This window comes from Myxocyprinus asiaticus, chromosome 9 (assembly GCF_019703515.2).
Source record: "Myxocyprinus asiaticus isolate MX2 ecotype Aquarium Trade chromosome 9, UBuf_Myxa_2, whole genome shotgun sequence".
Taxonomy (NCBI): domain Eukaryota; kingdom Metazoa; phylum Chordata; class Actinopteri; order Cypriniformes; family Catostomidae; genus Myxocyprinus; species Myxocyprinus asiaticus.
Window position 1 is genome coordinate 5595230 of NC_059352.1, and position 14298 is coordinate 5609527.

General features: G+C 36.3%; 1 protein-coding gene across 3 annotated transcripts in view; it reads right to left on the reverse strand.

Moving 5' to 3' along the window:
* The window catches only part of uba7 (ubiquitin-like modifier activating enzyme 7), a 79521-nt gene that overhangs the window by 55655 nt on the left and 9568 nt on the right, over positions 1-14298 (reverse strand). For all 3 annotated transcript variants that reach the window (XM_051707084.1, XM_051707083.1, XM_051707085.1), the window contains 8 exons: positions 14163-14269; positions 13483-13573; positions 13173-13305; positions 8568-8665; positions 7855-8016; positions 5156-5320; positions 968-1084; positions 731-811 (listed from right to left, as the gene is read on the reverse strand). In XM_051707084.1, the coding sequence (XP_051563044.1) occupies positions 731-811; positions 968-1084; positions 5156-5320; positions 7855-8016; positions 8568-8665; positions 13173-13305; positions 13483-13573; positions 14163-14269 (954 nt within the window). The remainder of the gene's footprint in view (positions 1-730; positions 812-967; positions 1085-5155; positions 5321-7854; positions 8017-8567; positions 8666-13172; positions 13306-13482; positions 13574-14162; positions 14270-14298) is intronic.

Sequence of the window (14298 nt, forward strand, 5' to 3'; positions counted from 1 at the left end):
TCTGTAACTGCTGATTGGCTGGGATTTTCATGCACAACAGTCTCTAGAATTTACTCCAAATGGTGCCAGTTTTTTAACCCAAAAAATTTAAAAATAACAAAAATTATATATTTTAGCAATATTCACCAAAAAATAACCTCAAACCAAAATCTCCTGATGAAATAATTTATCACTGGAAAAAAAATAATAAAAACATTAATACATACAGTATATATATATATATATATATTCACTATAGAAATTTCCATGACATTTAAGATTTAAGATTACTGTTATTATTACTATTATTATTGAAATTGTTTTATTACATTCCATGACATTTATAGGGCTGAAAATCATCATTTTTTAAATTCCCTGATATTAGGAAGTGGAAATGACAGCGGAAACCCTGATAATAATAGTTTATGCAGTTTATATAATTAAAAATTAAAAAATAAAAAAAAAATATATGTTTTAGTAATACCAAAAAAACACTCAAAAAAATAAAAAATAAAAAAATAAAATCTCCACATTAGCAGGGTGATTCACACAGGAAACTCTGGCTGACATATCCTTATTGTTCAACAGGAAATGCCACATGACTCTACTATTTCCTGTACATTCTACACCACTGACAAATAGGTTTAACCATTAGACATCAGTAAACTACATCCTTGGTTGGACTTGGATGACTGTAACAGCTTTGCAGTGAGGGTTATGTCTGCTGGTGAAACTGGAGAAATGCACTCACCAGGAAATAATTCTGGGTCTTCAATTTGTCTTGAAAAGCAGATCCAAACACAGCGATCTGTCCATCATATCGACTGTCTCTCTGCAGCACAGAGGAGAAAGATGGAATTACAGACACAACACATACTCTGCCATTACTTTATGCTGCCTATACTACTATGTTCTTCACAAACAAATCACAAATGAAATTTGTGTCAGGTCTTTTTTTTTTTTCATGAGATGTAGAATGGTCCCTTACAGGAGCACAATCATCTTCAGTCAGGACACCTTCCGCACCCTCTTCTTCGTCAGACAGGCATTCCAGCGCATCAAAGTACAGCCACTGTCTGAGAGGAGTGAATTTACCACTGCAAGCCTAAAGGATTTCATAAACATGCAATAATTAACAAACTATTAAACTTTTTAAGAGAATTCTAGGGCTGCTCCCTAATAGTCGACTATACGTTAATCGATGAGAAGAGTCTTGGTCGACCAAGTTTTGATTGGTCGGTTGGTCGCAGAAAACAAAAACTCCACAGGAAGTGGCAAAATCATGCAGTCAGTGACGGACAGACATGATCGTTTACATGGCTGGTCCATGTGGTAATGAATTATTCACGTTCAAACCAACGAACCGCTGGTTGGACGCTAGGTGGTACTATGGGGTAATTTTCGTTAAGCAGGGTTAGGGTTAAGCCTACACAATAAAATAAGACACCTTGATTTCAAACTTTGAACATTATTTTTTATTTATTTTAAATATAAATTCAAATGAAACTGGAAAAAAATTAAGTGCGATTAAATTGTGTGGTGTTCAACTTTTTGAAAGATGGCTTTACAATAGTTGTAAAGAGCAACATCTCTCTGGCAAAGAACCTACTTCATCCGTGCATTTTCTACCGGTCGGGTATTTCGTTGTCTAGGAAAATACATCATGTGTGTGAATAAATTCATTTTGTTCCTTCGTTTTGTTCACGATATATATATATATATATATATATATATATATATATATATATATATATATACAGGTGCATCTCAATAAATTAGAATGTCGTGGAAAAGTTCATTTATTTCAGTAATTCAACTCAAATTGTGAAACTCGTGTAATTAAATAAATTCAATGCACACAGACTGAAGTAGTTTAAGTCTTTGGTTCTTTTAATTGTGATGATTTTGGCTCACATTTAACAAAAACCCACCAATTCCCTATCTCAAAAAATTAGAATACATCATAAGACCAATAAAAAAAACATTTTTAGTGAATTGTTGGCCTTCTGGAAAGTATGTTCATTTACTGTATATGTCCTCAATACTTGGTAGGGGCTCCTTTTGCTTTAATTACTGCCTCAATTCGGCGTGGCATGGAGGTGATCAGTTTGTGGCACTGCTGAGGTGGTATGGAAGCCCAGGTTTCTTTGACAGTGGCCTTCAGCTCATCTGCATTTTTTGGTCTCTTGTTTCTCATTTTCCTCTTGACAATACCCCATAGATTCTCTATGGGGTTCAGGTCTGGTGAGTTTGCTGGCCAGTCAAGCACACCAACACCATGGTCATTTAACCAACTTTTGGTGCTTTTGGCAGTGTGGGCAGGTGCCAAATCCTGCTGGAAAATGAAATCAGCATCTTTAAAAAGCTGGTCAGCAGAAGGAAGCATGAAGTGCTCCAAAATTTCTTGGTAAACGGGTGCAGTGACTTTGGTATTCAAAAAACACAATGGACCAACACCAGCAGATGACATTGCACCCCAAATCATCACATACTGTGGAAACTTAACACTGGACTTCAAGCAACTTGGGCTATGAGCTTCTCCACCCTTCCTCCAGACTCTAGGACCTTGGTTTCCAAATGAAATACAAAACTTGCTCTCATCTGAAAAGAGGACTTTGGACCACTGGGCAACAGTCCAGTTCTTCTTCTCCTTAGCCCAGGTAAGACGCCTCTGACGTTGTCTGTGGTTCAGGAGTGGCTTAACAAGAGGAATACGACAACTGTAGCCAAATTCCTTGACACGTCTGTGTGTGGTGGCTCTTGATGCCTTGACCCCAGCCTCAGTCCATTCCTTGTGAAGTTCACCCAAATTCTTGAATTGATTTTGCTTGACAGTCCTCATAAGGCTGCGGTTCTCTCGGTTGGTTGTGCATCTTTTTCCTTCCACTCAACTTTCTGTTAACAGCACTCTGTGAACAGCCAGCTTCTTTGGCGATGAAAGTTTGTAGCTTACCCTCCTTGTGAAGGGTGTCAATGATTGTCTTCTGGACAACTGTCAGATCAGCAGTCTTCCCCATGATTGTGTAGCCTAGTGAACCAAACTGAGAGACCATTTTGAAGGCTCAGGAAACCTTTGCAGGTGTTTTGAGTTGATTAGCTGATTGGCATGTCACCATATTCTAATTTTTTGAGATAGTGAATTGGTGGGTTTTTGTTAAATGTGAGCCAAAATCATCACAATTAAAAGAACCAAAGACTTAAACTACTTCAGTCTGTGTGCATTGAATTTATTTAATACACGAGTTTCACAATTTGAGTTGAATTACTGAAATAAATGAACTTTTCCACAACAATCTAATTTATTGAGATGCACCTGTATATATACATATACTGTATATAATTACATCAGCAATCCCCGGCTGAGGGATCGGTGAATATTCTTGCTTTAGTGATTTTGCATTGAAAATTTAATTAATTTATTAAAAAAACGAAAAACAAATCAAATAAATTTTTTCATACTTTTTTTCTTTTTCTCCCCTTTTCTCCCCAATTTGGAATGCCCAATTCCCAATGCACTCCAAGTCCTCGTGGCGGCGTAGTGACTCAATCTGGGTGGTGGAGGATGAATCTCAGTTGCCTCCGCATCTGAGACCGTCAACCCATGCATCTTATCACGTGGCTTGTTGAGCGCGTTACCACGGAGACATAACGCATGTGGAGGCTTCACGCTATTCTCCGCGGCATCCATGCACAACTCACTACGCGCCTCACCGAGAGCGAGAACCACATTATAGCGACCACTAGGAAGTTACCCCATGTGACTCTACCCTCCCTAGCAACTGGGCCAATTTGGTTGCTTAGGAGACCTGGCTGGATTCACTCAGCACATCAAATACATTTCTAAATTCAAATTGCACTCCAAATGAAACGAAAAAGCAATTAAAATAACGAAGTGATCAAAAAAATAGTAACCACCTTTCCATTTACCGTCAGGCAAGTATCCGTCTAAACATGCAGGCGGAAAATTACTTACTCAAATGAAGACATAAAAACAATTATAAATGTAAAAATAATAATTATAATGATGAAGATAATCACTGAATTATTGATAAATCATGGTTTGAAGTGAATGTGTTTTTGTACTATTTTATGTTTTATTCACAGATGTATAGGCTGCAGAGTTGCGTTCATAATGAACTGCTCTGTGGAAATAAAGTGAACTGAACCCAAACCTCCTGAGCTGAGATGTCTGAGGTCATTTGCAGCACTCATAGACAATACTGTTTTTGCAAAAAAAATTCAGAAGACAGAAACAAAGAGTGAGAACCTTTTACATGCGCATGCCACCGTACAAACACCGTGTCATACATACGCATACATGGCTTTTCTGTCATCTGTTCTTAATAATATAATAAAGTGTGTTTCTTCAAGCGCGTGTGTGAGTCTATGGGCAAATTATTTGTAATATTAATTTGATAATAATAATAGCCTAATAATAATAATCATTTAATACATTAATGGGAAAATGAGCCAAATATCGTCTTGACATCGTCAAAGGCATCAGCTATTGGCGATCACTCTGACCATCCTCGATCCCCGAGATCATCGTCTGTCAGCACAACCCTAATGTGCATTTCTCTCTATAAATTAACAAAATGTTCAGACAGTCTCCTTGCTGGTTTTTCCAACATATTCAGAATCATTACCATTTTACCGGTGTCGTTGCGGCTCGCTTCGTGTGCGCTTGTAAAATTAATATTTTAAAGGCTCATTATTATGGTTTAGTATTTCTCTGTAATGTAGTACAGTGTTAGCAATGTCACTTATAACATTCTGTCTCAGCCCTGGAACTCAAACCATTTTCTGATGCCCCCCAAAAATATATATATTTAAGTAAGTAGTTTAAGTAGTTTAAGTCTAATGGCTTAAACTAACGACTTATAGTCGACTAGGAAAATCTTTGGTCGGGGGCAGCCCTAGAGAATTCAATGGATTTAGATTAATGAATTTCCATAACAGTTCCAGTAATTTGTGATTGACAAATAAGTATTTTTAAATCACTTTAGTTTCTAGCTGAGGAAATATTTTAGAGCTGAGCATACCTAGAAAAATTTTGATTCACTACAGAAATTTCCATAACAGTGCTTTGAAATCACTGAAATCTTAAAATATAATTAATAGCTGTTATCGGTCCATATTTTCAATCTGTTCTTTGTTTCTCAACTCTTCATCTCACCTTCACCACCTCCTGAGCAGCCAGCCCACCAATGAACGCATTGACAGGTGCAAGATCACCGCTGGCAACCAGGGATAATTTCCGCACAGTGTCTTCATCAAGTTCGTTAAACTCTGCAGCTGCACAAATCTTTTTCGTAATAGCGAGCAGCAATTCAGCATCGGCCTAGAGGGCAGCAAAAACACACAGGTGATATACATTATAATCAGTAGGAATGTCATAAAATATCAATACTCCAGTTATTGACTGGCACGTTATTTTCTCTATAATTTTTTGAGGTATCGATATATTAACATTAGCCAACATTTAAATTAGGAGCCTAATTTGTGTGCTTTCCAATTCACTGTCAGTTGGCCATCCGTTTAAAGGGATAGTTCACCCAAAAATTCAAATTCTCTTATCATTTACTCACCCTCATGCCATCCTAGATGTGTACTGTATGACTTTCTTTCTTCTACTGAACACAAAAGAAGATTTTTTAGAAGAATATCTCAGCTCTGTAGGTCAGTGAATGGTGACCAGATATTTTAAGCTCCAAAAATCACATAAAGGCAGCATAAAAGTAATCCATAAATCCATAAAACTCCAGTGGTTAAATCTATGTATTCAGAACCAATATGATAGATGTGTGTGGGAAACAGATCAATATTTAAGTCTTTTTATTTTACTATAAATCTCCACTTTCACTTTCACATTCTTTCACATTCTGAAAGTGAAAATGGAGATTTATAGTCAGAGGGATTACTTTTCTGCAACCTTTATGTGATTGTTGGAGCTTCAAAGGTCTGGCCACCATTCACTTGCACTGTAAGAACCAACAGAGCTTAAAAATTCTTCTAAAAATCTTCGTTTACGTTCAGCAGAAGAAATTCATACACATCTGGGATGACATGAAAGTGAGCAAATGATGAAAGAATTTTCATTTTTGGGTGAACTATCTCTTTAATGTAGTCTGGCATAATAGCTTTGGGAATCCACAAGGGGGTGATATAACATTTACTGAATTTAATACTGAAGGACGCACGTCTTCACCAAAGTTGTGTTGAGAAATATGTATAAAGAGACAAAAACATTTGTGCAATGATTAGCTGTATTTCTATCTGAAAAAAATGCAGATATACAGTATATCGATTATCATCTGGAAAATGTTCTGCTTATCGATGCGTGAAAAAGTCATCGATCCCAGGCCTAATAATCAGGCTAAAGATATGTTACTAAAATGTGAATAATTTATTCTTATTTTATATTATATATATATATATATATATATATATATATATATATATATATATATATATATATACAACAGTTAGTTCCGGTCCTCGAATCTGATTGGACGAGAGACATTCCATGAGCACTGATGGTCTGACATCACTGTGTGTGTATCACTCTGCTTGTGTTCGTGCCATTCTAAACTAAAGTGTAAGAGCAGTGCATATGTGTTAAGAGCTATTGTTTGTCTTTTTTTTTTTTTTACATTACATATGTTAGCCAGCAGGTTGTGGCAAAAGATCATTTTTGTGTGTAATATGAGCCAGTTTGTGACGTGAAGTGAAGCCGCGTCAGCCGCTGTTTACATACAACAGCGCTCCGTGATCGCTACTACACTTCTAAAGCTAGGAAATAGCTTTAAACGGCTTTAAACAAACAACTTCAGCATTATGGCTCATCTCAGCAGAGAAACACAACAGACTGATTAATTACAGAACTCAGTGCGCTTACCTCTTACCGGATTGGTTAACAGGGCCTCATTGGATCCAATGTGGAAATTGGATTTCCACATTGGATAAATACTGTTTAATATGGTGGAGGACATTGCGGTCTCTATAGTGAATGACTCTTGTGCACCGGCTACCGCGAAATAGAGAGGAATACCCCCACTTGGACGGCTATTTTACCACTGAGAAAACTGATCTTCAGAAAGCTGACAGCATCTCTGCTTGGGAGTGGCAACAGGTGATCGCACACGCTCCATCTCTCTCTCTCTCTCTTTCTCTCTCTCTCACACTCACACATACACACACACACACAAACACACACACATCCATCCTTGTTTATCTAATAACTTGGTAGAAACAGCACAAGCCGTGATACTATTTCTGAACTGAAATTTCTGAATTACTATCGAAGGCTTGGACACATCATTTGGTTTGAACCAGCATCAGCAGATTCTGATCCGTCACGTAATAAAGTAGATCCATGCACAAATGCATTTTTATGACCATACTCAGTTTTGCCAAATTTTTTTAAATGTACTTGTTCATTGAACTGCTGTATATAAGAAATATCACACTCGCAATCATGCTATATGGCCCTAAATCAGCACTGCTGCGATTACCTATACCTGCGGCCGAATCACAGCAGTGCTGATGTAGGGCCATTTCGCACTCTTGCTCATGTGATATTGCTTAAATATATATATATATATATATATATATATATATATATATATATATATATATATATATATATATATATATATATATATATTAGTTATAAAACACCTAAATGAATTTGACATTAGCCACTTTTCCATACAATGAAAAGGAATAGTGACTGAGACTGCATAGTGCCTAACATCTTTTGTGTTCCACGACGACAGAAAATCATTCTGGTTTGGAACAACATGAGGGTGAGCAAATTATGACAGAATTTTCATTTTTGGTTGCATACTGCCGAGGTGTCATTTATTCACTGACCTGAGATCTAGGACGGGGTGTTCGGCCGTATTCCTGAGAGAATCGATGCAGGGCCTTGAAAGCCAAGTGCAGAGACAGGTGTCTTTGTTTTTTGCCAAAGTCTGTCATCTCCACAAGCTCCGGATCTATAAGCACTTCTTCCATTGCCACACTGAAAGGTTTCTGTGAGCATGAGAAATATCACCTGAGTCACTTCGCTATAATTGCAACTAGCAGGAGAGTCATGAGTAATTTCATTTTTCTAAAGCAAGGAATATTCTTGGCTAAACTTAAACTCTATTGGCTCTGTGACATGGTACCAATTCCCAAGCTGCATAATTTTGACTTGGCCCTCAGTTTGTAAAAACAAGTATCCAGTAATGCACTTACAATGGAAGTCTATGGAGCCAGCATACCGGAGGGATAATAAGCACCACTTATAATGTTTTACCACTTAAATACATGATTCAGTAAGAAATGTTTCATTATTTGAGCTTAAAAGTTTTCTAAATCATCATTTTTAGGAGGGACCTCTTTTCTGGGTGGATGAACTTCTGGTTATAGTATGTGTCCCTGATGTTAAACTTGCGTTTAACCCAGAATATTCCTCAGAAAGATTGGATTTATGTCACAACCAAGTCCCCACACAGACAAATTTCAGAAACATTCGCCATCATGTCAACTGTATAAGAAATTACTCTTAAATTAAGACATAAATTCTAGATTATACTTACAAAGCTAAGGATCTCCGGTTGTTTGACTTCAGTTGCCACACCGCCCTTCACATAGTCCGAAAAGTTGGAAGTGTCACAAATACTGAAGGAGTATTTGTCTAAAATACAAGTCAGGAAAAGAGGGGTAAGGTTTACATAGTTTTTGGCTTAACGTGTATGGAAGCCAAGGAGTGCCAATTAAAAAAGAATAAAGGAATATATCATCAATCTATTAATTTGAAAATAAAAATGTGAATAAACCAATTTATAAATGGCCAAATAAATAGACACATTTAAATGTGTTTATTTAATGTATGTTTAAAAATTTAATTATATTTAGCAATAAAACAGCACATTAATATGTAATTTTTTAATGCACCTTTTAAAGTGCGTTTAAAAAAAGCATTTGGCAGTTGCTTTTCTTCATTCATTTGCCAATTGCTTTTCAAGATTGTTTGACTTTTCCTTTTCTTTTTCAATTTGCAAATCCATACCTGCTGAAGCTGAGGGGTGCCAATTAAAAAAATAATTAATCAATCTATTCATTTGAAAATAAAAATGTGACTAATTAAACCAATTTATAAATGGACAAATAAATAGACGCATTTAAATGTGTTTATTTAATTCATGTTCAAAAATACAATTATTTAACAATAAAATTTTGCATTAATAAATCAGGTATTTAATTCATGTTTAAAATGCAATTAAATGTAACAATAAAATAGAACATTAATAAGTCATTTTTAAATGCACCTTTTAAATTGCGTTTTAAAAAAGCATTTGGCAATTGCTTTTCTTCATCTATTTGCCAGTAGCTTTTTTATTTTACTTTGGCTTTTCTTTTTCATTTTACTTTGGCATTTAATTATCCATTTGACAATCAAGTTTAAAAATGCAGAACTTTCGACTCAGTTTTAAGACACACCCCCTCTCCCACATTCCACTCGAAGGAGATGTAAGAAGGTCTGTCATTGGACGGCTATTGATAGAGGGTCACGTGGTCTATGAAGCCTGTGCAAAAGAAACGTACGTTGAGTCGTATCAGAAATTAATGGTAACTTGTCATTGCTGCAGTTAAATGCAGAGCACAGCCCTCCCCGAACGTGCACAGTGGTACGTGTCCAGGAAGGGAGCAGGTAACCACAATGCCGTCAACAGATCCTATCCGCACCACTGACTGAAAGCATGCGGCCGCCATGCTCACGCTCCACCTGCGTGAGGTACAGAGCAGATGAAGAACAACGCCAGACCTCCGGGCTGCAGCGGCCGCTAGATCCTACCTGAAGCAAATGCTTCTCTGTGCAGCCAGACCTTCCAGTTATTAATCTATTTCAAATGACTTTACTCTTTGACCGCTCTCTTTGCCATATTTGTGAACAAACCCCCCATATACTGTACCTGGATCATCCACAACCACTGGGATTCGATAAAACTTTACTAAACAGTTTCTATTTATATAGCTTGATAAAGTGATACTGCTGTTCACTTACACAACCAGAAATTATTTTTTTCTTTCACTTAAGTTATACCTTTTAAGTGACATGGCTTCATTTCACACAATTCCAGCAGTAAAGGTGGAGAGAGGGGATAAAACACTTGTTGTTTTTGATCATTTTTATTCAGAAAATGTTTAGCCTAAAGCAGCATTTCTTCAACTATGGGTCGCGACTCAAATTAAGTCACATAGCCAACATGTTGGATCGCAATGCATTTTAATATTAGTGTAATTATTTCCTTAGTAAGTGCAACTTAAATTGCTAAGAGCACATGCGCTCTGTTCAGAGCACACTTCCACGCTGTTGCGCTCGCCAAGACTGTCTTTCGGCTTTTTTCCACAATATAATTTGATAGGCACGCTCTCTTTCTACGTGAAATCAGGCGAGGCGAGAGTGCTGTCAGGTGCTGCGGTCAATGGGTTACTCAGCTCAACATTTTTCATGACACCGTCATTAACATATACAACTAGCCAAACATAAAGATGACAACTTCCACAATTAATTTGTTTGTCTTGGTTTTATATAAGAAAGGTGAAGAGAGGAGTGCCAACAACGCGTTTTACGGGCAAGTTCAAAGTAATAAGTCGCTTATATTAAGACGACATCCTCATGTGGCACCCACAGTTTAAGTGAAATTCGCAAAAAAAAAAATTCATAAGACGAAAAGCACTTTTTTCCAAGTTAGGAAAATAGTTAAGAATTGATGTAACGTTGAACATGAGTAGAAATAAATGAGTACTGTCTATCAAAGTGTTGCTTACAAACAATCGCTCTGCAGCCTACTGTTGTATGTTATGCATGTAATTTTTCACAGTCCAATCCTAAATAAATAGAAAGACATGAGTACGATGAATAATAGTCAGCTTGACTAATATATTGTTTTTTTTTCTGTTCTGTTGAAACTTTTATTCACAAATGAATGAACCATACCATGGTAACCATAGTTTCTGATTAAATGAAATCCTAAAAGTCTTAAATTCTGTTTTGATGAAGAAAGAAACTCTTAGATGGCCTGAGGGTGAGTAAATTATCAGCAAATTTTCATTTTTGGGTGAACTATTCCTTTAATGTGCTATTTTATTGTTAAATTTAATTGCATTTTAAAAATGAATTAAATACACAATTTATGAATGCACAATTTTATTGTTAAATATAATTACATTTTTAAATGTGAATTAAATAAACACATTTAAATGTGCCTATTTATTTGTCAATTTATAATTTGGTTTATTCACATTTTTATTTTCAAATTAATAGATTGACCATTTATTCCTTTATTCTTTTTTAATTGGCACTCCTCAGCTTCCATAAATATGTGCTATTGCAATCCCAATCCACTATTTAAACTATCAACTCTCCATTTTGCATATGTATATATTTATATATATATATATATATATATATATATATATATATATATATATATATATATATATATATAGTTGTGCTCAAAAGTTTGCATACCCTGGCAGAAACTGTGAAATTTTGGCATTGATTTTGAAAATATGACTGATCGTGCAAAAAAACTGTCTTTTATTTAAGGATAGTGATCATAGGAAGCCATTTATTATCACATAGTTGTTTGGCTCCTTTTTAAATCATAATGATAACAGAAATCACCCAAATGGCCCTGATCAAAAGTTTACATACCCTTGAATGTTTGGCCTTGTTACAGACACACAAGGTGACACACAGGTTTAAATGGCAATTAAAGGTTGATTTCCCACATCTGTGGCTTTTTAAATTGCATTTAGTGTCTGTGTATAAAAAGTCAATGAGTTTGTTAGCTCTCACGTGGATGCACTGAGCAGGCTAGATACTGAGCCATGGGGAGCAGAAAAGAACTGTCAAAAGACCTGCGTAACAAGGTAATGGAACTTTATAAAGATGGAAAAGGATATAAAAAGATATCCAAAGCCTTGAAAATGCCAGTCAGTACTGTTCAATCACTTATTAAGAAGTGGAAAATTCAGGGATCTCTTGATACCAAGCCAAGGTCAGGTAGACCAAAAAAGATTTCAGCCACAACTGTCAGAAGAATTGTTCAGGATACAAAGAAAAACCCACAGGTAACCTCAGGAGAAATACAGGCTGCTCTGGAAAAAGACGGTGTGGTTGTTTCAAGGAGCACAATATAATGATACTTAAATAAAAATAAGCTGCATGGTCGAGTTGCCAGAAAGAAGCCTTTACTGCGCCAATGCCACAAAAAAGCCCGGTTACAATATGCCCGGCAACACCTTGACACGCCTCACAGCTTCTGGCACACTGTAATTTGGAGTGATGAGACCAAAATAGAGCTTTATGGTCACAACCATAAGCACTATGTTTGGAGAGGGAAAAGAATACCATCCCCACGGTGAAGCATGGTGGTGGCTCACTGATGTTTTGGGGGTGTGTGTGCTCTAAAGGCACGAGGAGTCTTGTAAAAATGTATGGTATATGCAGCATGTTATCAGAAAATACTGGCAGACAATTTGCATTCTTCTGCACAAAAGCTGCGCTTGGACTTTCCAGCACGACAATGACCCTAAGCACAAGGCCAAGTTGACCCTCCAGTGGTTACAGCAGAAAAAGGTGGAGGTTCTGGAGTGGCCATCAGAGTCTCCTGACCTTAATATCATCGAGACACTCTGGGGAGATCTCAAACGTGTGGTTCATGCAAGATGACCAAAGACTTTGCTTGACCTGGAGGCATTTTGCCAAGACGAATGGGCAGCTGTACCACCTGCAAGAATTTGTGGCCTCATAGACAACTATTACAAAAGACTGCACACTGCCATTGATGCTAAAGGGGGCAATACACAGTATTAAGATCTAAGGGTATGCAGACTTTTGAACAGGGGTCATTTCATTTTTTTTCTTTGTTGCCATGTTTTGTTTTATGATTGTGCCATTCTGTTATAACCTACAGTTGAATATGAATCCCATAAGAAATAAAATAAATGTGTTTTGCCTGCTCACTCATGTTTTCTTTAAAAATGGTACATATATTACCAATTCTACAAGGGTATGCAAACTTTTGAGCACAACTGTATATATATATATATATATATATATATATATATATATATATATATATATATATATATATGTATATATATATAGTTTATTATTATATCACACCTACCCCTCACTTTAATCTCAATGGGGGCATGGCTGTTGAGTTCCGTCATGCCTTGAACCCCAGAGAAGGTCACCAACATGCCATCATTGAATTCATGGCTTTCTTCATCTGTGCAAGTCACAACACCTGGATTCCCCTAATGTGGACCATATCATATTTTTAAAACTCATATTACATGTATTCCCTAAAATACAGGCTATTAATATATATGGATACATCATGTCAAACAATGGCAGCTAGTGGCCAGAAATTACACACTTAAGCTTTAAGAAGGATCAAACAGAAAGTGAAAATGTGATTTTTGAGCTGTCACCTTGCTGATATGAGCAATCATGGCTGAGACTGGCATTTCTCCATTTGTGTCTCTAACCTCAAATGATTCTCCAAAGTCACAGAACAACTGTCTGTAAACCAAACACAGAAAACATCTGATTTAGGACAATTTTAATCATTATAAATGAAGACTATATTAATAAATAGTACCTGTCCCTTGAAAAAACAAAATTGCATCTTAATTTGCGTACTATAATCTAAAAGTCTTGAATGCAAGATTAGATTACATTTGTGCCAAACCATAGTAAATAAACTGGTAAAGGTGCCCATATGATTTACTTTTTTGGCATATTTTCAAAGTGTGAGTAGTATGTGCTTTACGGCTAATAATATCCCTCTGCGTCGTAAGACAAAAAGTTCACTTTCAGTTCAGTTAGTATGCAACAAAGGGGTCTGTGTTATCCAGACATAATGTTATGGCATGGTAATATGGCATACTCTTTTTCTACACTCTCAAATGTATGTGCTTCCAAACACTATTGAAATACATAACACTAGTGCATTCACAAGTATGCAACTGACCAGTCCAACTAGTCCAACTGACTGCACGATGCCTTCAATGTTTTGTTTATTTTCATGTTGCTACTTTTGTGAACTCTAACTGCAGTAATGAAAAGTCGTCTTTTTTTTTGTTGATTCATAGGAAGTAGCTCTTCTTACCCAAAAAGTCCTCTGGTGTCAGCCACAATAAACTTTATATTGTTTGAGTGACAAAAAGTTCCCAGGCATTGCTGCTCCTCAAAGGGTGAATTTGTAAGCACCACAACCTATTAAAATAAATACAGTCAACCACAAG